General features: G+C 63.4%; 3 protein-coding genes across 8 annotated transcripts; 1 reads left to right on the forward strand and 2 right to left on the reverse strand.

The window, feature by feature from the left end:
* Window positions 1-2,095: 2,095 nt before the first annotated feature.
* Window positions 2,096-4,619, reverse strand: KRTCAP2 (keratinocyte associated protein 2). Of its 2 annotated transcripts, none has more exons than XM_045876564.3 (5): window positions 4,460-4,619; window positions 4,037-4,191; window positions 3,895-3,958; window positions 2,487-2,553; window positions 2,096-2,248 (listed from the first exon to the last, which is right to left on the reverse strand). In XM_045876564.3, the coding sequence occupies exons 1-5, from the start codon at window positions 4,461-4,463 to the stop codon at window positions 2,128-2,130; spliced, it is 411 nt and encodes a 136-aa protein (XP_045732520.1). In that variant the 5' UTR covers window positions 4,464-4,619; the 3' UTR covers window positions 2,096-2,127. The 2 variants fall into 2 exon arrangements, with proteins under 2 accessions (XP_045732520.1, XP_045732521.2); XM_045876565.3 differs by having other exon boundaries at window positions 2,154-2,340; window positions 4,460-4,618.
* Window positions 4,620-5,058: 439 nt separating this feature from the next.
* On the forward strand, window positions 5,059-15,038 carry TRIM46 (tripartite motif containing 46). 3 transcript variants are annotated; one of them, XM_054507769.2, is made up of 10 exons: window positions 5,061-5,886; window positions 6,660-6,921; window positions 7,138-7,481; window positions 8,120-8,263; window positions 8,383-8,478; window positions 9,147-9,400; window positions 9,664-9,785; window positions 10,780-11,082; window positions 11,903-12,200; window positions 13,166-15,038. In XM_054507769.2, the coding sequence occupies exons 1-10, from the start codon at window positions 5,746-5,748 to the stop codon at window positions 13,557-13,559; spliced, it is 2,358 nt and encodes a 785-aa protein (XP_054363744.2). In that variant the 5' UTR covers window positions 5,061-5,745; the 3' UTR covers window positions 13,560-15,038. The 3 variants fall into 3 exon arrangements, with proteins under 3 accessions (XP_054363745.2, XP_054363744.2, XP_045731989.2); XM_045876033.3 differs by having other exon boundaries at window positions 5,061-5,269; XM_054507770.2 differs by lacking the exon at window positions 11,903-12,200 and having other exon boundaries at window positions 5,059-5,269; window positions 13,166-13,382.
* Window positions 15,039-15,132: 94 nt separating this feature from the next.
* Window positions 15,133-21,466, reverse strand: MUC1 (mucin 1, cell surface associated). 3 transcript variants are annotated; one of them, XM_064593667.1, is made up of 7 exons: window positions 19,704-21,466; window positions 17,343-19,222; window positions 17,181-17,236; window positions 16,922-17,055; window positions 16,652-16,773; window positions 16,425-16,571; window positions 15,133-15,534 (listed from the first exon to the last, which is right to left on the reverse strand). In XM_064593667.1, exons 1-7 carry the CDS (start codon window positions 19,762-19,764, stop codon window positions 15,460-15,462), a joined length of 2,475 nt encoding a protein of 824 aa, XP_064449737.1. In that variant the 5' UTR covers window positions 19,765-21,466; the 3' UTR covers window positions 15,133-15,459. The 3 variants fall into 3 exon arrangements, 2 of the variants coding, with proteins under 2 accessions (XP_064449737.1, XP_064449738.1); XM_064593668.1 differs by lacking the exon at window positions 16,425-16,571; XR_010412122.1 differs by lacking the exons at window positions 15,133-15,534; window positions 16,425-16,571 and having other exon boundaries at window positions 16,922-17,050.
* Window positions 21,467-21,896: the final 430 nt, after the last annotated feature.

A 21,896-nucleotide genomic window follows, 5' to 3' on the forward strand; every position in this document is an offset into this window, starting at 1 on the left:
GTATTATTTACTCCTGTTTCCGGAGCTGGTGACAGTGCTGGCGGGTGGGTGGGTGTCAGGGCCACGTGTGAGGGAGCAGGAGGAAACATCTGGCTTCCCTCTGTCCTCCAGGGGCCACCACCTCTCTCTCCCCCAGGCCTCCAGCCGCTGGGGTGGAGTGGAGCCCAGGAGAGCAGGAGCCAGGAGGTGAGCGCCTTTGCCCCTCCCACCTCCAGGCCTCCAGAAGCCATGATGGCCTCACGCACCCTTACTTAATGATGGTTATTAGTGGGTAGGATACCCCTGCCAGGGCTAATTGGTAGGTTAAGTCCGCAACATGTAACTAGGCACCCTGGAGATAGGCCCCAATCTGCCTTGTAAATGCATCTGTTCCCTGAGGAAGGGGTCATTATTCCTGAGCCACTCACTGTCCCTGGTGTCTACGCAGTGGGTGGCAGGGTGCTCAGATCGCTGGGCCTGACCCCTGCTCTCCGGCTCTTCCCCACCCTTCCCTAGCCTGGCCCTGCCCAAACTCTCATCTAGAAGCCAGGGTGCCCTCAGGTGGCCAGATAACCCCCACCCTGGGTGTCTATGCTCCCTTGGCTGGGACCTGGCCCTCTGCCCACAGCTCCCACCCCAGTTAGGAGGAAGTCAGAGTCTGACAGAGGGAGCCCTAGAGCCAACTCAGCCTCCCCTTAGATCCAGGGTCCATTTTGGACAACTGGTCATCCTCCCCCAAAGGGTCCCACATACCCCAAGCCCCTAACCATCACTAGGTAAGTTAGAGCCTGGAGTTGCCATTCCCTCTCAGGGAGGCTCTGGTGTCCCTTGAACGCTCTTTGCCTCCGCTCCCAGGGACACTTGCTTCAGACTCCAGCTCGAAAGGGGCCAGTCCTTCAGGGCCTCCCAGGCGGGCTTCCACCCAGACTTGGGCCAGAACGGTGAGACCCAGCCGCAACCCTCCCTAGCCCTCAGGGCAGGCTTGACCTGCAGATTCGAGCTCGTGGCACCCTCTGCAGGCATCCTGGGCACACTGCACAGCACTCCCCCAAGCTAGGGACTGAGGAGCATGGGGTCTGGGATTCCCGAGTGGATTGGAGTGGGTGGGGTGGTCCTCTAATTAGAGGGAGGGGGCTCTAATCCTTGACCAGAACTCCTTCGATTCACTTCTTCATCTCCACTGGGACTTCATCCCTACTTAGACACATCCCATGTACAGTATTTTGTTGCCAGAGGGCAGGTTCTGCCCACCAACCCAGGTCTTCACTGCCCACGATCAAGCACTGTGCAGGATACAAAGCTGACCACGGCGCTGTGCAAACCCTAAAGCCCACGCCATCCAGCAGAAAGGAAGGTGCTCGGGGCCCTCAGAGGACAGAAACTCTGGACAGAGAGGCACCCCTCAGGGCAGAGCACAGAGGAGGACCTGAGAAGCCACATCATTCCCATCAAGGTTGGCTCCACGGCCGATGGCTTTGTCCCTATCGTTCTATATGCTTTGCTAAAGCGTAGCAAGGCCCTATCTATTGGCTACAAGCCAGAGAAGAGAAATGGAGGCACCTGAACAAAGAGGATGGGGCAGGGATCAACCTTGGAGTCTTTCTAAACCCAGGTTATCTGTCCATGCTGGAGCTGAACAGATGGGTCCAGGAGGGCAACATCAGTAGGGACCTCCCTCCCAAGGACGTGGAGCAGAAAGGGCAGGAGGCTTGTTTGCTCGGGGTGGGGAGTCAGAGTAACAAGACCCCCAGAGGTGTAAATGAACTCCACAGGGAGTTGTAGGGGTGAAGGGTTCTCTCCTTCCCTTGTTCTTCTGTTCCAAGATCTATTCCACTCTGATAGGCAAGGAAGGCTTCCTGCACTACAGCCTTGACCCCTTTTCCGAAAGGTCAAGACGGCAGATCATCCACGCACTTTTCTTCCACGACGAGACTTTTACACAAGCACTCACGGCACTGACGGTAGTCAGTAAGTATTTGCTAGAAACAACTCTCGGAGGAAGGCAAGCCCCCCCCATCCCCAAGGCCTGGAAACAGCAGGTATCCACCTGCCACACCACCAGGCGCACCATGCACGCATCGGCGGAAGAGGCCACAGCACGTCACACTCACGGAGCTACAAAGAACCAACTTTATTGGACACTCAGGGTCAATTTCTCTTTTTGCCCTTCCCCGTGACCTTGGCTGGTGTGAGGACGGGAGCCGCTGCCTGGTACAGAGCGGAGGAGATCTTGTTGATGTAATACAGGCCAAGCATGGAGAAGATGAAGCTACACGGGGACAACAAAGAGGTCACAGCATCGGGGGGTACACTGCCAGCCCGGTGTCTCCCGGGGCACACAGCAGCATCAGGGGAAGAATCCTGGGTCAGGTTTAGGAAAATGGGGAAGGGGACAGGAGGGAGAATGGGGGGAGAAGGGGACGGGGAAGGTCTGCGATCATTACAGGAGGAATTACAGTGCCGAAGGACAGGGTGCTGCACCCCTTCCCCAGCCGTGAGGCACTTACCAAGTGGTGACGCAGACTCGGTGGATGAGGCCGGATGCAAAGAGAGCCAACAGGAGGCAGAGAAGAACTGGGAAGGCAAGAGGGGACAAGGAGGGCGGTGGTGGGAATTGGAAACACCAGGCATTCATATGGGGAATCTAGGAGAAATCGGGGGCCCTCTGAAACTTGGGGAATCTGCTTGGAGGAATACGGCTGGACATCAGCAGGACTTCAGATGCCCTTAAGGATGCCCAGGACGTGGAGGGAGGAGACGCATGCTCGTTACCAGCTCTGTCCCAGATATCACTTCCCTATCCTGACTCTCTTCCAATATAAAGGAAAAGGGAAAGTGATACAGAGTCTGAAAAGCAAGGTTTGCTCCCATTTGGGAAAGAAAGGTAAGGCCTTTCCAACAAAAGCCAGCCACTAAGGATCAACTCATTAAACTGGCTGGCCAGTGGTCGAAGCTGAGGGCCTCACTCCCTGGACGCAGGATGGAGGGCCGGGCGTCTGGACGCACGTGCCCATGGAGGCAGGAAAGGGTCTCGGGATTCTCTGGTGTAGGACCAGAGAGAAAGTGAGAGGCTAGACGGCTGGGCAGATACCACCTGCCCAGCTGGGGAGGGCGAAGGGGGTCAAGAATCTTGGCTCACAACAAAGGTTTCTTTCAGAAGCAAAGGAAGACAATGCACATGGAAACAAAATCTCAGAGATCTCGAGGCTGCTGGAAGGGAGAAGCTCCGGAAGGCTGCCACAGGGCTAGGCGGAGGGCACACGACCTAGAGGAGCGCAAGGACTCAGGGCAGCGGCAGGTCTGTGTTCTACCAGATGAAGGTTCCTCAAGAGGCAGCACTTGCTGCCACCTTCAAGCTTGTGACCTTGCTCAGGTGATCGGCCTTGATGCCTCAGTTGCTTTATGAACTTAATTCTGCATAAATAACTGCATCAACACTCCATTACATGAGCAATAACAAGTACTGTTGCAAAGAGAAAATAACCTAACATTTATTCTACCTTGGTCAGGATTCCTGCAGACACAGAAATCTGCTATAATATCGAAGCTCTTCATGATCATCTCCAATAAACAGAACCCAGTAACACTGGTTCAACTTCACATCAAGCCCCTCATTGAACTCAGTCCTGTTTCCTCCCCGCACCTCCCCAAGGTCTCTGCAAAGCCAGCCTGCACCGGCCCAGTGTCCTCAGAGACCCCTGGAACTAGGCTTCCTGCTCTCAGGCCTTCTCTTCCCGCCCCGAGTCCAAGAGCTCGGGGAGGTGCTGGATCCAAGGCCGGCACCCCCTCCAGACGGGCTTAGGAAGCCCATTCCCTTCCCAACAACCTTTACCAACCAAGCACCTGAGAACCCGGTACCGTGTTGGGGGCGCTTAGAGCAGGCGGCTGAAGCACTCGACCCCCACCTTCACTTACTCTCAGGGAAGATCTTTGCTTGGAATCCTTTGCCAAAGACGAGATTCTCCAGATTATTGAAGGCCTGGCGGAGGGAGTTAAGGGCAGGCCGAGCGGCAGGGCGGAGCGGCGGGCCCCCTCCCCCGCAGCGCAGGAAGGATACGGTGAGCGAGAAGACGAACAGGCCGGAGCCCAGCAGGCCCCCCTGGATGGTGAGCCACTCGGTGGAGGCCAGCTGGCGACTGTACATCTGCATCCCGGCGAAGAGCAGCAGCGACAGGAGGGAGGAGAGCGCCAGCGAGGTGCCCGTGCCCACGGCTGCAGGGGAGGCGAGGACGCGAGGCGCGGGGTCCGGCCGGGCCCCCCCCCGCCCGCGCCGCAGGCAGAGCCGCCCCCCCCCCCGGCACGGCGCCCCCCCGGCACGGCGCACCCCCGCCGCGACCCCCGGCGTCCCCGCCCCGGGCTCCCGCGCCTTCCCGCCCCCCGGGCCCGGGACACGTCAGCTCTGCGTGCAGAGGACCCGGGCAGACGGCCCGCCCCAACCCCACCCCACTGGTCCGTCGGGGGATCCCGCCAGTCCCGTTACCCATCGCGAGCTGCCCCCGGGCCCAGTCGGCGCCTCAGGCCAAGAAACACGGTAACCGGACCGGGCGGTCGGCCGTGCGCATGCGTCAGCCCCACTCGCGGGCTCGCTTCCCCTCACGTCCCGCTCGCGCTCCCTCTAGGCGCCCGGCCGCAGCGTCCCCTGCCGGCGGGGAGGAGATATTGCGTCCAAGAGCGGCCCTGGCCACCGCCCTGGTCCCTTGCCGTTCCCCGCACCCCGAGCGTCTGCTGCCCTCAGAGCAAGCCGCGGGGCCCATGGCCCATAGCCTCTAGCCCACCTCTGTCTCCTTTGCCATATACGTCATCTCTAGTGCCTGTTCCTCACACCCCCCTCCCCCATGATCCTTGCCTCGCATCTCCCGTGGACTCTTGCCCAAACCAAAATCTAGTCCTCCTATTCTGGAGCTCATCTTTCTCTGAAACTATCCTCCCGTTTTATATGAGTACGATTAGGGAGCCAGTGAAGAATGCGAACATTAGAAATGACTCCCCCCTCAAATACCATTCCATGTTACCCAACCCCCCGACCATCTTCTGAAAACCACGTGGGGAGAACTATTTCCCACCTCCTACCTCGACGGGCGCTGTTCGAGGCTGTCCCTGGAGCATGCGCAGTGACATCTCACCCCCCACCCCTCCCCACACCCCCCACCGGGCTCCTGCTTTAAGCCCGGGGTTCGCAGCCGCAGCCGGGATCGGGCACCCGGGGGCGGGCGGGCATGGTAGGGCCATGGCTGAGGGTGAGGATATGCAAACCTTCACTTCCATCATGGATGCACTGGTCCGCATCAGTGTGAGTTAAGGTGGGGTCGAGGGGAAGGGGAGGGGGAGTATAGGGGTCCGGGGCAGGCCGGGACCTCGGACAAGTGGAGATGAGGCAAGATGCTGGGATGTAGACAGGGGGCTGGGGATGGCAGAAAGGACTGGGAGGGTCGGGGTGCAGGTTGGAGAGGGTAATCCTGGGGCATCCCGGAGGTGAGTGCCGTGGAGGCGTCCATCTGCTAGGGCGTAAGGAACCGGGAGCTGCCCGGATGCTGCGGGTGGGCTGGGGTAGCCGCCAGCAGTGCCCCAGGGCTGGGGCTGCAGGGCCGTGAGGCTATGCTATGAGGAGGGGGCATGTGTGAGCTTGGATATTTTCCAAGAAAACTGAGGATAGGTGAGGGGCGATGAAGGAGCCGCCCCCAGGGTGCAGTTCCAAATTTGGACCCTTCGGCGAGACCCCACCCCACCGCGCCCCCACTCACGGCTGCCTCCGAGCCCGCGGTTGTCATGGCAACCCGTGCCCGGCTCTCCCAGGGGCGGTGCCAGCCCTGCTCCCCCCCACCACTTCCTTCCCCCTCCCTGCCTGTCCCTCCCTCCTTTGTGTCAGCTGCGCCCCTGACCGGGATGGCTGCGAAGAGAGGGACCAAGGTGAGGTGTGGGGGTGGGGCATAGCTTGAGGACCCCCTCCACCAAAAAAGGGAGGGGTACTTCCGGTGGGGAGGGGGCAAGTAGGCGGGCGCTTGTTTCCCCCTCGCTTGGGGAGGGGGTTGTGGCTAGTCGGGTCGCGCCGAGGGAAGGAGCGGGAGGGCCGGATGGTGGGGGAGCAAAAGCGAATGGGTAGTACTGGCGACCCGAGGGGACGGCTGGGGAAGTGAAGGATGGGGAATGGAGGCTGGAGCGGCCGCAGGCTTAGCCGCGGCAAGATGATGGACGCGGTGAGCAGGAGGATGGAGAGCGTGCGGCGCCTGGCTATAGGGAGGAGTCACGCCGGGGAAGGGGGGTTGCCAGAAAAGGGGGCGGGGGTCTGCACCAAGCTGCAGAACGGGCGGTGTCCTTGAGAGAAGCTGGCGGCCCAGAGATGGGGGGATGGGGGCAAAGGCCAGGTGAGAGGGGCTGCAGGCCCAGCGCCCGCAGGGGGAGTGAAAGGGCCGGGGCTTGAGGCTGGGGGAGGCAGGTGCTCCAACCAGGAGCTGCAACCAACCCTCCGAAGGCTCTAGCTGTCTGCGGGAGGAAGACAGGCAGGAGCCGGAGCTGGGAAGGTCTATGAACCAGGCTGGTGTGGGAGGGGGGCGGGGGGGGGAGCCCGAGGTGGCTTGCCTTGCCCCTTCCTGAGACCCCTGGGGTTTCTAAGGGCAGCTGAGAGGCCTGCTGAGATATGCCCGGCGTCCCTGCTCTGACCCAGCCTCCTGCTCCCTCCACAGACGAGCATGAAGAACATGGAGAAGGAGCTGCTGTGCCCGGTGTGCCAAGAGATGTACAAGCAGCCACTGGTGCTGCCCTGCGCCCACAATGTGTGCCAGGCCTGTGCCCGGGAGCTGCTGGGCCAGCAGGGCTACATCGGCCCTGGTGGGGACCCCAGCTCCGAGCCCACCTCTCCCGCCTCCACCCCGTCCACCCGAAGCCCCCGCCTCTCCCGCAGAACGCTCCCCAAGCCTGACCGCCTGGATCGGCTGCTTAAGTCAGGTGGGGCTGGGTCCTGGAGGGCGGGGCTGGGGATGCTGGGATGTCCGTCCGGTCAGGGGCCTCTGTCTGTCTTGCAGAGGGTGAAGACGCGGCTCCCACGGGCTCTAACGCGAGCTGAGCTCTGGCACGATAAAAATTGCTGTTTTCATTGAACGTAACTTTGCCCACGCTCGGCCCGCTGTAACTTCCAGCCCCTTGCCTCGGGCCCTTCCACAGGCTTTGGGACGTACCCCGGGCGGAAGCGCGGCGCTCTGCACCCCCAGGTGCTCGTGTTCCCGTGCCCAGCCTGCCAGGGTGATGTGGAGCTGGGGGAGCGGGGCCTGGCGGGGCTGTTCCGGAACCTGACCCTGGAGCGCGTGGTGGAGCGCTACCGCCAGAGCGTGAGTGTGGGCGGCGCCATCCTGTGCCAGCTGTGCAAGCCGCCGCCGCTAGAGGCCACCAAGGGCTGCACCGAGTGCCGGGCCACCTTCTGCAACGAGTGTTTCAAGCTCTTCCACCCCTGGGGCACCCAGAAGGCCCAGCACGAGCCCACCCTGCCCACCCTCTCCTTCCGCCCCAAGGTGAGCCAGTGCGGAGAGGGGCCTGAGGTGCTGGGTGGGTGCGGGCGCTGGCACAGGGGGCTTCCCAAGGGGGGTGGGCCGAGGTGGCCACTGCCAGGCTTCTGTTTCTGTAGCAACTGCAAAGAGGGACGGCATCAGTCTTTAAACCTCTCGGAGCTCCGTCTTCTCGTCCGCTGAATGAGAATAAGATCTGCCCTGCATCACCCACGCCCTGGGGGTTGTTGAGGGGATCCCACGAGGTAGTTTGGGAAAGTTGCCCCTAGGCTGAAAGGGTCTGTGTGTATTCATTCATTCATTGAGCAAATATTCATTCAGCACCCACGTGCCTGGTGCTATGCTCGGCCTTGGGGATGGGCAGTGAGCAAGATGGACAAGGTTAATTACTAGCCACAAAGCAGAGATTAATCATCATCATCCTTGCTGTTACCGCACATGCGGAGGTGGAAGGGAGGGAGGGTGCCGGCGAGCGAGGCTCCCGTCCATGCCGGTGCGCGTCGCCAGGTGGCACTGCGGAGCACCCCCAGCGGGGTTGCCCGCCTTGTTCAGGCCGGCAGGCCAGGCTGCACGTGCTTCTGCCCGAGGTCAGCAGCCTTAAACCCACCGTTGGCTGATGATGTCATTGCTCTTTCTGTCGCTAGGGCCTGATGTGCCCGGACCACAAGGAAGAGGTGACCCATTACTGCAAGACATGCCAACGGCTGGTGTGCCAACTCTGCCGGGTGAGGCGCACCCACGGTGGGCACAAGATCACCCCAGTGCTCAGCGCCTACCAGGCCCTCAAGGTGAGGACCCCGGCTCGCTCCAGCCCGCGCCAACCCACACTCACACCCTCTCACACCTCCTCCTGACGGCTGGCTTCTGCTGAGCTAGGCATGATGCCCACCTTTTTCTTCCCCCTCAGGACAAGCTGACAAAGAGCCTGACATACATCCTGGGAAACCAGGACACAGTACAGACCCAGATCTGTGAGCTGGAAGAGACCGTGAGGCACACTGAGGTGAGGGAGGGCATGGAGGTGGGCCCTGGGCCCCACCCGGGAGCGGAAGCAGGAAGGGGCTGTGGAGCGGCAAGGCCCAGTCATCTGCTTGACAGCTCAGGAAGCCTGTATGGGGTCCATGGGTGTGTCGAGGTTCTGGTTAAACCAGGTTGGCAGGAACACCAGGGCCCCAGACCAGGCTGTCCCTGGGGCTACAATGGGAACAGTGTGGCTATCACCCAGGACCAGGACAGCCTGGAAAGCCCCGGGACATAGCTCAGATGCCCTCAGGCTCAGCTGCCTGCTGAGGATGGCACACCTCCCTGGAGCTAGGGCGAGGCTCTGTCTCCCGTACCTTCTGCCAGGTTGCTTGAATCCACCGACATGGGGACGGACAGTAAGCATGGCCCGGAGGCGGGGAACATCGGTGCCGAGTGGGCGTTAGCGCAGTCACGGTCTCTTTTCTTTGGGGGACTCCTTATGGGGTCAGGATGATGGTGTGGGCATCCAGGAAGGGTGGCATAAAGTGTCAGGCGTTGAGCCCATCTGGGTGGACAGGTGCCTTTGGAGCCGTGGGCCTGGCCCCCGTTGGAATGGCTGCGTAGGACTCCCCTGGATCTTTGGTGATCCGAGGGAGGCTAGCGCAAGTGCTGCCCTCGAGGAGACAGTGAGTGTTGCCGTCTGGGCAGGTGAGTGGTCAGCAGGCCAAGGAGGAGGTGTCCCAGCTGGTGCGGGGCCTGGGGGCTGTGCTGGACGAGAAGCGAGCATCACTGCTTCAGGCCATCGAGGAGTGCCAGCAGGAGCGCCTAGCCCGTCTCAGCGCCCAGATCCAGGAGCACCGGAGCCTGCTGGATGGCTCGGGTCTAGTGGGCTATGCCCAGGAGGTTCTTAAGGAAACAGACCAGCCTTGCTTTGTGCAAGCAGCCAAGCAGCTGCACAGCAGGTACGCGGGGGCACGGGGCACGGGCTTCCGGGGGGCAGGGGTGTCATGGGTGGAGCCAATGTCTAAGCTGGGTCTGTACCAGTGCCCCATGGAGAGATGGGTCCTGAGGACTGTCACCAGGCCAAAGTGACACCCAGCTTGCCTGAAGGGACCGGAGGTGACCCCGAGCAGGTGCCCAGGCTCTAGGGACAGACGAGGCAGAATCAAGGGGAAGGGCAGCTGCCCAGACGGGAGGGCCTGACCCTCGCCTGCCCCCCTCCCAGGATTGCCCGAGCTACGGAGGCCCTCCAGACGTTCCGGCCAGCTGCCGGCTCCTCCTTCCGCCATTGTCAGTTGGACGTAGGGCGCGAGATGAAGCTGCTGACAGAGCTTAACTTCCTGCAAGGTAAGGAGGTGGCCGGGGTGGCCCCGCGCCCAGTTAGAGCCTTCCTCCCTTCTTCCCCAGCAGCGGGCCCGGGGGGCAGCGCCCACCAGGGACCTCCCTGGCCTCCTGCCCAGCCTGGCCAGCCGCCCCTCCCACCTCGCCCACCCAGCCACACCGTCCCACCGCGCTCAGCGCTGCTTCTCCCTCTCTTTGTTTGTAGGCTGTGGCCATCGCGGACTCTGCTCCGGAGCACCCCAGGCAAGTCAGCGGCCCTGCCCCGGGGGCCCTGCCCTGCCGCCCCCACACAGCTCGGCCACCCATTCATTGCTTCCTTCTCTGTCCTGCCTTCACCAGACTCTTGGTCCTGCCCCCTACCCCCCATCAGTGCTCTCTGACTCTCTCTGCCTGCCCTAAGCTCCTGCCTAGTCCTTGCCCTTCTGACCTTTTGTCCTTGGGATTCTTGCCCTCGGGACTTTCCTTCTCTTCCCCTTGATCTTCGCCTCCTGCCATCTTCAAGCTTTTGCTTGTCCTCTGTTGTCCCCTGTTTTCTGCCTTGCTGGCTCTCACATCTGTCTTCCTCCTCTTCTGCCCCTCCTTCCTGTCCAGTGCTCTTTCCCCAGGCTCCAGTGGCCTCTGCCCACCTTTCCCTGGGGCTCCTCTTTATTCATAGAATAAAAAAGTCCTAGAAAGAAGGGTCCCCATCTGGTCTAAGACTGTTTTTGACAGAGGAGGAAACTGAAGCCCAGACTTGGGAAGCGACTGCCCTAAGGCTGGAGTTGGGAGAATGGCCGGCCAGAACCCGCAGGAGGCTCCCCGCCCCCTGCGCCCGAGCCTCTCCCCTGCTCCCTTGGGCTCTGCCCTGCCCCTCCCTGCCCAGCACCCAGATGGCCTCGCCCCCAGTTCCCTCTCACCCACACTCACCCCCCCGGCCCCCGCTGCTTTCCCTTTTCCTGCCTGCCCTCCATGCTAGGCCCGTGACCAGGCCCTGACTGACCCCCACTGTCTCTTCCCACAGTGCCCGAGGCTCCCGTCATCGACACGCAGCGCACCTTCGCCTACGACCAGATATTCCTGTGCTGGCGGCTGCCTCCCCACTCGCCACCTGCCTGGCACTACACCATCGAGTTCCGGCGCACCGATGCGCCTGCCCAGCCGGGTCCCGCCCGCTGGCAGCGGCGAGAGGAAGTGAGGGGCACCAGTGCCCTGCTGGAGAACCCAGACACAGGCTCTGTGTACGTGCTGCGCGTCCGGGGCTGCAACAAGGCCGGCTACGGCGAGTACAGTGAAGACGTGCACCTGCACACGCCCCCGGCACCCGGTGAGCGGGCAGGTGGGCGGGCGCGGGGCCCCCAGGCACCCAGGGAGCGGGCAGGTGGGCGGGCGCGGGGCCCCCAGGCACCCAGGGAGCGGGCAGGTGGGCGGGCGCGGGGCGCGCCGGGGACCGCCTCGCCGCACTAACAGCTGGCGCTGGGTGGGCGCTGGGGAGCAACACAGTGGGCCACGCTCACCAGCTCTGGAGCTAGACTGCCTGGGGTCAAATCCCCACTCTGCCTCTTGCCAGTGGTGGCTCTGGGCAAGTCGTGGGCCCTCTCTGAACGCCAAGTCCCTCTTCTCCAGCGATAATAGCAATGTTACTGTTGTGAGAATGAAGCCGGTGAGCTTCCAGCTCATAGTAAGGGCTCAGTAGAGGTTAGGAGAGCGACTCTCCAGAAAATAGCCTGGCCCCTGGGGCGCAGGTAGAATACCACACCGGAGCATCACCGCCCAAGGGGGTGTAAGGGCTGGGTGTGAGTCCCAGAGCAAGCGCTGGAAGGTGTAGGTTGGTGGTGGGGGCCAGCCATAGGAGGGGTGGGAGGAAGCACTGCAGGTCAGCTGGGTCTGGGAGACTGGTTTCTGGGCCCACTAATCCCCACTAAAACTCTTCCTGGGGTCCCATGCCCCTTTGAGGTACCCCCTTCTTTTCTCCTTGTGTCCCCCATTGCAGTTCTCCAGGCCCTGGTCCCTGGAGCCCCCGCCCATCCCTTGGCAGCTTGTTTCACATTCTGAAACCTCCCAGTGTCCTTTGCTGACACCTCACGACCTCCATGGCCTGGGTTTGTCCCTCAAGGCCTTCCTTTGTCACCCCTCCCCCACTGCAGTCCTGCACTTCTTCCTCGATGGCCGCTGGGGCACAAGCCGAGAGCGGCTGGCCATCAGCAAGGACCAGCGAGCGGTGCGGAGTGTCCCGGGGCTGCCCCTGCTGCTGGCTGCTGAGCGGCTGCTCACTGGCTGCCACCTGAGCGTGGACGTCGTCCTGGGAGATGTGGCCGTGACCCAGGGCCGCAGCTACTGGGCCTGTGCCGTCGACCCAGCCTCCTACTTGGTCAAGGTGGGCGTCGGGCTGGAGAGCAAGCTTCAGGAGAGCTTCCAGGGCGCCCCCGATGTGATCAGCCCCAGGTCAGGCCTCTCTGGGGGGTGGGGGGTGTGAGGGTCCAGGTGGGGGAGCTGGAGACAGGATAGGGGTGGCAAGGGGAGCTCATGCTGGTTGGGTGGAGTGGGGGAGTTTAGGAGCATGGATGCCAGGCTGGGGCCTGTGGCCGGGGTAAGCGTGGGCTTAGCAGAAGGGCTTGGAGAATTGGTTTTCGGAGGAGTGTGTGACTGGGAGAGGGCTGCAGGAGAGGGAGCCATCCACTTGCCCGCACCTGTCCTCAGGACCACCAGACCATGTCTCCAAGAGCCTCTGCATCTCCCAATGCCCTGTTCCAACGTGCTTTCTCGGCAACCCCCTCTTTCTTCCCTTCACCACGTCTGAGATCCTTCCCTTAAAATGTCCACCTCCATCCCGTCTATCGCCAACATGCTATTTGACACCCCCCAACGCATGTGCCTCCCCGAACCCTTCCTCCCAGCACTCTATCCCTGAACACCCCATTTCTTCTCAGCGCTCTCCCACCAACACTAATCCCCCCACCCTGTGGCGCCCCCACCCCCACCCCACCTCCCTCCCAACACCCAGCCTTCTCTCCCCAGTCCCTCAGTGACAAAGGCCTCATCCTCAACATTCTTGAACCCTCCCCAGACCCTCCCCAGCACGATGTCCCCACGTGGTTCTCCTCTCCACCTTCTTGTCTCCTGTCTCCTCACAGCATCCGATCCTCACCTCCCTCCCTCCTTTTCCGTCACCTCTCCTGCCAAGGTGCCTGCTTTCAATACCCCTGTCCCCCTGGACTCACAGCCCAGCCCTGTATTCTAATGCTCGCGTCCACGAAACGTCCTCTCAGTACCCCAGATCGGTCCTTTCAACCACTTGCTCCCCAACGTCCCATCCTTCCAACGTCTCAGCCCTCTGCGCCACCCCCCCCGCACCGTACTCCACCCCTCCCTCTCCCCCAACATTCTCCTACCCAACTCCGCTCCTGCAGGTACGATCCGGACAGTGGGCATGACAGTGGTGCCGAGGATGCCGCGGTGGAGGCATCCCCGCCCTTCGCTTTCCTGACCATTGGCATGGGAAAGATCCTGCTGGGGTCCGGGACCAGCTCCAACGCGGGGCTGACGGGGCGGGACGGCCCCGCAGCGAGCTGCACCGTGCCCCTGCCGCCCCGCCTGGGCATCTGCCTGGACTATGAGCGGGGCCGCGTGTCTTTCCTGGATGCCGTGTCCTTCCGCGGGCTCCTGGAGTGCCCCCTGGACTGCTCGGGGCCTGTGTGCCCCGCCTTCTGCTTCATTGGGGGTGGTGCAGTGCAACTCCAGGAGCCTGTGGGCACCAAGCCTGAGAGGAAGGTCACCATCGGGGGCTTTGCCAAGCTCGACTGACCGTCTCTGGACCCTCCTGGGCCCTGGCCCTCCAGGCCTGCTGAGCCGGGTTATTCCTCCGGCAGCTTCTCCCCAGACTCTTCCTACCATGTCTTCCTGTCCCTTATCCTATATCTGTGTATTCCCGGGGCCTTCTCTTGAGCAAGGGACTCTCCCCTGCTCACCTTTCTAGACGTCCCCCATTCTCTCCATTGCCTGTTAAGCCAGGCCCCAGCCCCCACCAAGTCTCTGGCCTACGCCCTGCCCTTGGCATCCCACCCAAGTCACGGAGAGAGCCCCTTCCCCATTGCTGTCCTGTGCCCCTCCCCAGGCTGACTGGGAGGGAAGGCACCTGGAACACTGGGCATGACCCCCAGCTCTGTGCTCTGCCCTCCGTCCTGCCAAGCTCCCTGCCCCATCGATGCTGAGCTACAGCCTTGGGGCGGGCAGGCTTTTTGGGCAGACACTGCCCAGGCACTCCCTGGTGAGGAGAAGAGGACCCAGTCATCCTGCTTGACTTGTTGGGGTTCCCACAGCCCTCGACCGCATGCCTGTTTTTCTCCTCCTTCCTCTTGCATGCTTCACCCCCTCCTGCACCTATATGCCAACGTGCCAAGTCTCCCTGGGGGCCCCAGCGGAGGTTGGGTGTCCCTGGTGGGTTGGGCTAGGTAAGGCCTCTGGGGCCCACTGCTACCCCCTGCAGTGGGCACTGCCAGGTCTCTGCCAAGCAACAGCCGATCTTTTCATGGTTTCTAAACAATAAACGACATTGCCAGGCACACCTCTGCCTTCCCTGAGCCCGACCGTCCCTTTTCATTTCTGTGCTGGGCATGACACGTGGGAAAGAGCCGGGGAAATCCGCTACTGCTCAGAGCAGGGGTGCTCAGGGGATCTGGCGCCTGAGGGAAGGAGGTCCCAAGCAGGTGCTCCTGAGCCTCCTGCCACACACATTCTGGCTCAAGCCCCCGCCGATGGGTGGCCTACTGGGGGCGCATGGCCCTGGCGGCTGCTGGCCATGGCAGGGCCCAGGCCCCCAGGGCATGTGGTGAGGGGGGGGCACTGTACCTGGGCCCAAAGGGGTCAGGGAACCAAAACAACTTCCCCATTCCCAGGGTGCCTGGGGCACACCCCGCCAGCCAGGGAGGGGGCTCCACCAGGCGCCAGCATCCGGCTCTGATGCTGTGCTTATCACGGCCATGTTGACTCTGCCTGTTATCGCTGCCCACACACTTACTTCACACCCTGGCAGCTAAGATTAGAGCTTCTGGGGGCACCGGGCCAAGAGGAGGTGAGGGCGCGGCTGCCCCCAGCCCCCAGCCCAGGAGAGGGGAGAGCCCTCCCTGCAGGTGCAGGCGGAGCTGGGTCACACTGGCCTCAGGTCATGCTGGCCTCCAACTCAGTTTCGTTTCCTCCTTCCTCTTGTGCCACCAGGGATGGGAAGAGGTGACCTGTGGCCCAATGTCGTCTCCTCTCCACATCTCCTGCTTTCCAAATGAACCCTACTCTTGTCTTCTTTGCCCCCCCATCTCCCGCAAAGACCCCTTACAACCCCCCCCCACACACATTCTGTCCCCCCCCCAATCTAAGGGTCACAGATGACAGATCCAAAGTTGGCAGTCAGCACAGAGGAGGGCCCCGCTTTATTCAGCCCCGGTCTGGTCTGCACTTCCATCTCAGGGTTTTCTGGGCCGGGCTTCCTGGGAGCCACTGTCCCAGGCCTGTCCCCAAGGGGCTCGGATGGGCTTCAGCAGGGTTGACATCGGTTGAGAGACCTGGTGGGACTCGTGAGCAGCCCGCCTGAACTCCCAGCTCACCAGCCCTGAACAGAGTTGAGAGGAGAGGATTCTGGCAGTGAGGAGCCTGGGGGAGGCACGAGGCACTGGCGTCCCAATGCTCGGTGGTGGCGGCGGGCAACGTGCTCCTACAAGTTGGCGGAAGTGGCTGATGGGTTCGGGTTCACATAAGAGAACCCGCTGCCCCCGTTGCCTGCAGAGACCTAGGTGGGGAGAGGAGACCCAGGCTGAGAGGCGGTAGCTTTCCTGGGAGAAAGTGCCTCCAGGGCTCCCAGATCACACCCCAGGTCCGGGAGTCTAACTCTCAAAGGGTTAATTCGGAGGCACCTGCCAGGAACCACCGGCAGCCAAGTGACTGTAAACAGGGCCCAGGACTGCTCCTCCCCACTCTGCTCCCCTTCACTCCCTCCCCTTGGCTCTCATCAGCCCCCTTGTCCTCCCCTACTGCCCCCGTCTCCATCCATCCTCTGCTCCTCCAGCCCAAGCAGGTGTGTGTGTGTCTCTGTTGAGCTGGGACAAGGAAGTCCCCGGGGCGAAGGAAAACAGGGTCGAGGAAAGGAAACTCCCCTCCCCCACCCGCAGTGGCTCTCCAGCCCTAGGTGGCCGAAGTAATTATTTACTAGGTCCTGGAGAGAAAGGCCAGGTGAGGAAAGAAGGAGGAGGGCTCCTTGCTTCCTCGGGCCTCCCAAGAACCCCATGGCACCAAGCTCACGTGGCTGGGTGAGACTTCCTCCCCCACACCACACACACCCCCCATTCCTGCCGGCCTTTCTAAATCGACCCTCCACTCCTGGGAGCTGAGTGGGGCAGCACAGGCGCTCATTCTTTTGGGAGTCCTGCTGGAGGGTTCCCCTGGCGCTGTTCAGCAGACCAGCGAATGCTGTTTTGGAAATGCTGGTCGTGGGGACGCTCTCTCTCGAGATCCCCTTCCTCCCAAGGTCCCTTCCCCAGGCCTTCCCCCGACCCCAGCCCCTCTGACCCCGCCCCCTTGCCAGGCCCTCCGCAGCCTCTCTCCTCTTCTAGGTTCTCTGGGCTTTCAGAAGCCCTGCCCAGCCCAGGCTCTGCCTCCCTGCCCCTGGGGGGACCCTCCTACCTCCTCATAGGGGCTGCGTGTGCTGCCTGGCGGCACATAGCGCCCATGGGTGTGGTAGGTCGGGTACTCGCTCATAGGGTGGTAGGCGTCGTGGGTTGGAAAGAGGTCCAGCTGCCTACAGTCCTTCCGACAGCACCGACACACAGCCTGGGGAAAGGACATAATGGGGGTCGTGGGGTTCCTTCCAGCAGGGGACCTCTGGTCAGGCCTGGAGACCCAACACTTACCAGGGCAATGACGTAGAGGATGGAGAGTGCAACCAGGACACAGACCAGAACCAGCAGGGCGATGCCCCAGCCAGGTACCCCAGAGCTGGACTGGCTGGCAGAAAGGAACGACATGTCTTGCACTAAACGGAAACGTAGTGGTCAGAACCTTCTCCCAAAGGAGGTGACCCTCCTCCTCCTAGCACCCTGGGGAAGAGCAGGAGCCTGGGTGCTGGAGAGAGGGGCCCTGCAGGCGTGGTGCTGGGCGGCAGGCGGGGACGGTGGACTCACCGCTAACACCTGAAACGGACAGGTTATATTTGGCTAGCTCCTTTCTGTGCTCTTCAAACTGTGTCTTCACGGCGGAGGCATCGGTGACACCCTTGCGGAAGGCCAGAATTGATTCCACCAGCACAGATCCTGCTCTGGTCACAGGGAAACGGGCCCAGCTTCAGGTCAGCCACGGGTCCCAGCTTCAGGTCAGCAATCCCCCCACGGCCGCGGCAACCTCCACACCTCCCCTCCACACGGTCCACACCCAGAACTGTACCTGAACTTGATGTTAGAGAGGCCCAGAAAACCTTCCTGTTCATAAATCTGCAAAAACTGGGGTGAGAGGAGAAGGAATAAGGCTTGAGGCAAACAGGTCAGGCAGTTTGGAGGCTGATGCGGGGGGAGCACGGAGCACAGGAGAGAAAAGACACCTACTCACCAACTCAGAAATGTTTCTCTGCAGCTCCTGGTAGTATTTGGTGCTGGGATCTTCCAGAGAAGAGTTAAACTGAAGATTCAAAATGGAAAAGGACAGGAAGAAGAAGGAGATCCTAAGAGACAGCAGGGGAGAAGTGCTACGATTGGAGGAGGTGGGAGGTTCTACACTACGATGAGTGCTACCAGCAATAGTCCTGGAGCTGTGGCTGGCGGCGCCGCTGGTCGGGGATGAGGTGCCACGGGAGTCTGGGGACGAGGTGCTCTGGTGCCCCCGGTTGGTGGTCGAGCCCGAGGCGGGGCTGCCGGTCGGGGATGAGGTGCCACGGGAGTCTGGGGACGAGGTGCTCTGGTGCCCCCGGTTGGTGGTCGAGCCCGAGGCGGGGCTGCCGGTCGGGGATGAGGTGCCACGGGAGTCTGGGGACGAGGTGCTCTGGTGCCCCCGGTTGGTGGTCGAGCCCGAGGCGGGGCTGCCGGTCGGGGATGAGGTGCCACGGGAGTCTGGGGACGAGGTGCTCTGGTGCCCCCGGTTGGTGGTCGAGCCCGAGGCGGGGCTGCCGGTCGGGGATGAGGTGCCACGGGAGTCTGGGGACGAGGTGCTCTGGTGCCCCCGGTTGGTGGTCGAGCCCGAGGCGGGGCTGCCGGTCGGGGATGAGGTGCCACGGGAGTCTGGGGACGAGGTGCTCTGGTGCCCCCGGTTGGTGGTCGAGCCCGAGGCGGGGCTGCCGGTCGGGGATGAGGTGCCACGGGAGTCTGGGGACGAGGTGCTCTGGTGCCCCCGGTTGGTGGTCGAGCCCGAGGCGGGGCTGCCGGTCGGGGATGAGGTGCCACGGGAGTCTGGGGACGAGGTGCTCTGGTGCCCCCGGTTGGTGGTCGAGCCCGAGGCGGGGCTGCCGGTCGGGGATGAGGTGCCACGGGAGTCTGGGGACGAGGTGCTCTGGTGCCCCCGGTTGGTGGTCGAGCCCGAGGCGGGGCTGCCGGTCGGGGATGAGGTGCCACGGGAGTCTGGGGACGAGGTGCTCTGGTGCCCCCGGTTGGTGGTCGAGCCCGAGGCGGGGCTGCCGGTCGGGGATGAGGTGCCACGGGAGTCTGGGGACGAGGCGCTGTGGTGTCCCAGGTTGGTGGTCGAGCCCGAGGCGGGGCTGCCGGTCGGGGATGAGGTGCTCTGGTGTCCCCGATTGGTGGTCGAGCCCGAGGCGGGGCTGCCGGTCGGGGATGAGGTGCCACGGGAGTCTGGGGACGAGGCGCTCTGGTGTCCCCGGTTGGTGGTCGAGCCCGAGGCGGGGCTGCCGGTCGGGGATGAGGTGCCACGGGAGTCTGGGGACGAGGCGCTCTGGTGTCCCCGGTTGGTGGTCGAGCCCGAGGCGGGGCTGCCGGTCGGGGATGAGGTGCCACGGGAGTCTGGGGACGAGGCGCTCTGGTGTCCGCGGTTGGTGGTCGAGCCCGAGGCGGGGCTGCCGGTCGGGGATGAGGTGCCACGGGAGTCTGGGGACGAGGCGCTGTGGTGTCCCAGGTTGGTGGTCGAGCCCGAGGCGGGGCTGCCGGTCGGGGATGAGGTGCCACGGGAGTCTGGGGACGAGGCGCTGTGGTGTCCGCGGTTGGTGGTCGAGCCCGAGGCGGGGCTGCCGGTCGGGGATGAGGTGCCACGGGAGTCTGGGGACGAGGCGCTGTGGTGTCCCAGGTTGGTGGTCGAGCCCGAGGCGGGGCTGCCGGTCGGGGATGAGGTGCCACGGGAGTCTGGGGACGAGGCGCTGTGGTGTCCCAGGTTGGTGGTCGAGCCCGAGGCGGGGCTGCCGGTCGGGGATGAGGTGCCACGGGAGTCTGGGGACGAGGCGCTGTGGTGTCCCAGGTTGGTGGTCGAGCCCGAGGCGGGGCTGCTGTCCCCTGATGTAAGAAGTTGAGGTCACGGGGTTGGGTTAGGGGACAAACCAGAACGAGGAGGAAATACATCGAGGAGGAAATACATCGACTGACATCCTGAGCAGTAATGGCACAGGAAGATCTGGAGAGTGGGCCAAATCCTGGGTAGACCCTCCTCCTCCTTCCTGACTGACAGCCTCCCTCTCCCCACACTCCTCTGCTCCTAGCTGTCCGTTTCTCCACTCCTAAAACCTAACCTCCCCTGACTCCCCGCTTGCTCCCCAGACTTCGCTCCAGGTCATTGTACTGCCCCTGGCGCCAGCTCTCTGCAGGGGCTGACTCTTCCGTCTGTCCTTAGCCTCTCTCCTTTCTTCTGGCACAGACTGGGTTGCTCCTGCCTACAACTTCTGCCCCTTGGGGTACACCTGCTAGCAAAGAAAACCCACAGAAAGGCTGGGAAGACGCCATGAGCAAGGCAGCCCCCTTCCCACCTTGTGCCCCTCACCTGTAAGCTGTTGGGCTACCAGGAGCAGGAGGAAGAGAGGGGCCTGGAAGCCCGGTGTCATGGTGGTGGTGAACCGGGTGGGGAGGGGCAGAGCAGTGTCCAGAACGCGCTGCGTGTGAGGTGGGGCGGTCACAGGCACCTGCCGCTTTATACCGGTCCCTGGCCCGCCCTAGGCTCAGCCAAAGCAGGTGACAGGGGACAAAACCCCGCCCCTCCCCCCTTCCCTACCTCCTGCTTCCGCCTCCTCCCCAGTCATTCCTGGCCCCTCAGGTGGGAAACCTGGGCTCCAGCCACTCAAGCCTCTGACAACCTGTTTGTTCTCCAAGTGGTCTCCTTCTTTCACCAACCACTCCCTGGCTCCAGAAGGCGGTGAAGGGTGGGGGGAATCAAGGCCCTGGGTCTCCCAGGCTCTCGGTTTTAGCCTCAGGGCGACAACCAAGGCGAGAAAAGGGTCAGAGGAAGTGGGCTAGGTCAGGCTCCTGGACAGCAGGCCGAGGAAGCTCGCCCTCACGTCCCTCACCGCGCTGCCACTCTCACCGCACCCCTCGAAGCCCCGCTGTGGGGGCTGGGGAGGAACGAGAAGCCTCGAGAAAGGGTGGGCTGGTGCCCCTTTTGGACCCCCGCCCCCCGCCCCTTCCCGGAACCGCCGCTCCTCGCCCTGTCCCAGCCGCTCCCCGTCCCGGTCCGCACGCAGATCCACCGAAGCCCACAGTCCCCGCCCCTGCCGACGCGTTCAGCAGCCGGCCTTCCCGCCTCGGCTTTCTCCCGAGGAGGGGGCGAGGGAAGAAAGTTCCACTTCACGCTCCACGGGACCGCAGGGTCATTCCGGCCCGGTCCTCCGCCAGGCGGCGGGCCGGGCTCTCCCGCCCCCTGGCGGCCCCCGGGAGCCTGGCGGCCGCGCGCGACAACGCAGGGACGCCCGGGTCGCGGGAGGGGCCGGAGCGGGGGGTGGGGGTGGGGGGTGGGGGATGGGCGCGCGGAGCCCCGGCGCGCAGGCCAGGGGCTCGGACGCGGAGCGCAGGGACGCGCCGCTCCGTGGGCGGAGGGGCGGACCGCCACGGGGACCCCGGGGCGCGTGGGGGCGGAGTCCGGAGGAGATGGCGCTCGGGGGGTGGGGTCCCGAGGTTCCGGGAAGGGGCACCGAGGTGTACGGGAGAGGACAGCGGAATGCGGGAGGGGACATGGGGCAGGTTAATGACGCGTTTACGAGGCAGAGACTAGGTGGGGCAACAGAATGGTATTTGGGGCCCAGAGCTATCGTGGGGAGCACAGTGCAGTTGGGGGAGGCAGGCACGTGGTGGTGACCAGGGGACTGTACGTGAGGGGGGGATGGCAGGGGAGAGGTACGAAGGGCAGAAACGTTCGGGCGCGGGGAGGTATTTGGGGCACAGCGCACGTGGAGCGCGGGGTCGGGCTCCCTCCGGAGGTTACATCCCCCAGTTGCGTCCGCATTAGGAGCAGTTCTCGGTCGCAGCGAGTAGACTGGACAAGGGACTTTGGTAACACTTCGGTGCGCGGGGCTGGAGGGAAGCCGGGCGGCAGGCGCGGGGGCGCGGAAGCCCCCCCACCCGCCCGCGGGGGACGGCGCAAGCATCTAAGTGGGCGGTCCCAAAACGTCTGCCCCGGCGTTGCCAGGCAACAGCCATTCAGTCCGGTTGCTGGGACACGCGTCGCCATGGCGACGGCTCCGCGCCACGCACTCCGAGTATTTAAAGAGCAAGCGCGCGCAACGGCTGGGTGTCGGAAAGCGGCTTTCCGGGCCACCGCGGTCTCCCCCCGGCACCCCCCCCACCGTCCGCTCCCCCCTCGTCCAGGCGCCAAGTCTCTGGCATCCAGGGTGGACCCAACTCCCCGGCGCGACTCCGGTTCTGGGGCTGGTCCGGCTGCAGGCGGTGCGGAGCGGGATCCCGGGCCCCGGGCGGGCGGGAGGGACGGGACGCGGTGCAGTGTTGTTCCTTCCCCCGCCAATATTGCACTCGTCCCGGCCTCCGGCCCCCCCGGCCCCCCGGCCTCCCCCTCGCCCCGAGCGGGCCAGCTCCAGCCCTCCTCTCGATCGGGACGACCTAAGATAGACTGGAGTGTCGCCGCTGCCACCGTGAGTAAGTGGGGCTGGGAGGACTTTAGCCACCTTCGGACTAGCCCCTCATCCTTCACCTACCCCAGTCCAGCACCTTCCCTCCTCCACCCGGCCCC

Source organism: Mirounga angustirostris, unplaced genomic scaffold (assembly GCF_029215605.1).
Source record: "Mirounga angustirostris isolate CCGP_5_RB_7025 unplaced genomic scaffold, mMirAng1.0.hap1 SCAF_6, whole genome shotgun sequence".
NCBI classification, from domain to species: Eukaryota; Metazoa; Chordata; class Mammalia; order Carnivora; family Phocidae; genus Mirounga; species Mirounga angustirostris.

Coding starts and splice junctions, on each gene's coding strand:
- KRTCAP2 (XM_045876564.3), bottom strand. Junction 3,959..4,036: donor TGTTCGTCTTCTCGCTCACC/GTATCCTTCCTG, acceptor TCCCTCCGCCAG/GCCTTCAATAATCTGGAGAA. Junction 2,249..2,486: donor CGAGTCTGCGTCACCACTTG/GTAAGTGCCTCA, acceptor GTCCCCGTGTAG/CTTCATCTTCTCCATGCTTG.
- TRIM46 (XM_045876033.3), top strand. CDS start 5,084: ATGCGCAGTGACATCTCACCCCCCACCCCTCCCCACACCCCCCACCGG. Junction 9,401..9,663: donor GCCAAGCAGCTGCACAGCAG/GTACGCGGGGGC, acceptor CCCCCCTCCCAG/GATTGCCCGAGCTACGGAGG. Junction 9,786..10,779: donor AGAGCTTAACTTCCTGCAAG/GTAAGGAGGTGG, acceptor CTCTTCCCACAG/TGCCCGAGGCTCCCGTCATC.
- MUC1 (XM_064593667.1), bottom strand. CDS start 19,764: ATGACACCGGGCTTCCAGGCCCCTCTCTTCCTCCTGCTCCTGGTAGCC. Junction 16,774..16,921: donor GTCCGTTTCAGGTGTTAGCG/GTGAGTCCACCG, acceptor GTTTCCGTTTAG/TGCAAGACATGTCGTTCCTT. Junction 15,535..16,424: donor CACGCAGCCCCTATGAGGAG/GTAGGAGGGTCC, acceptor CTCCCCACCTAG/GTCTCTGCAGGCAACGGGGG.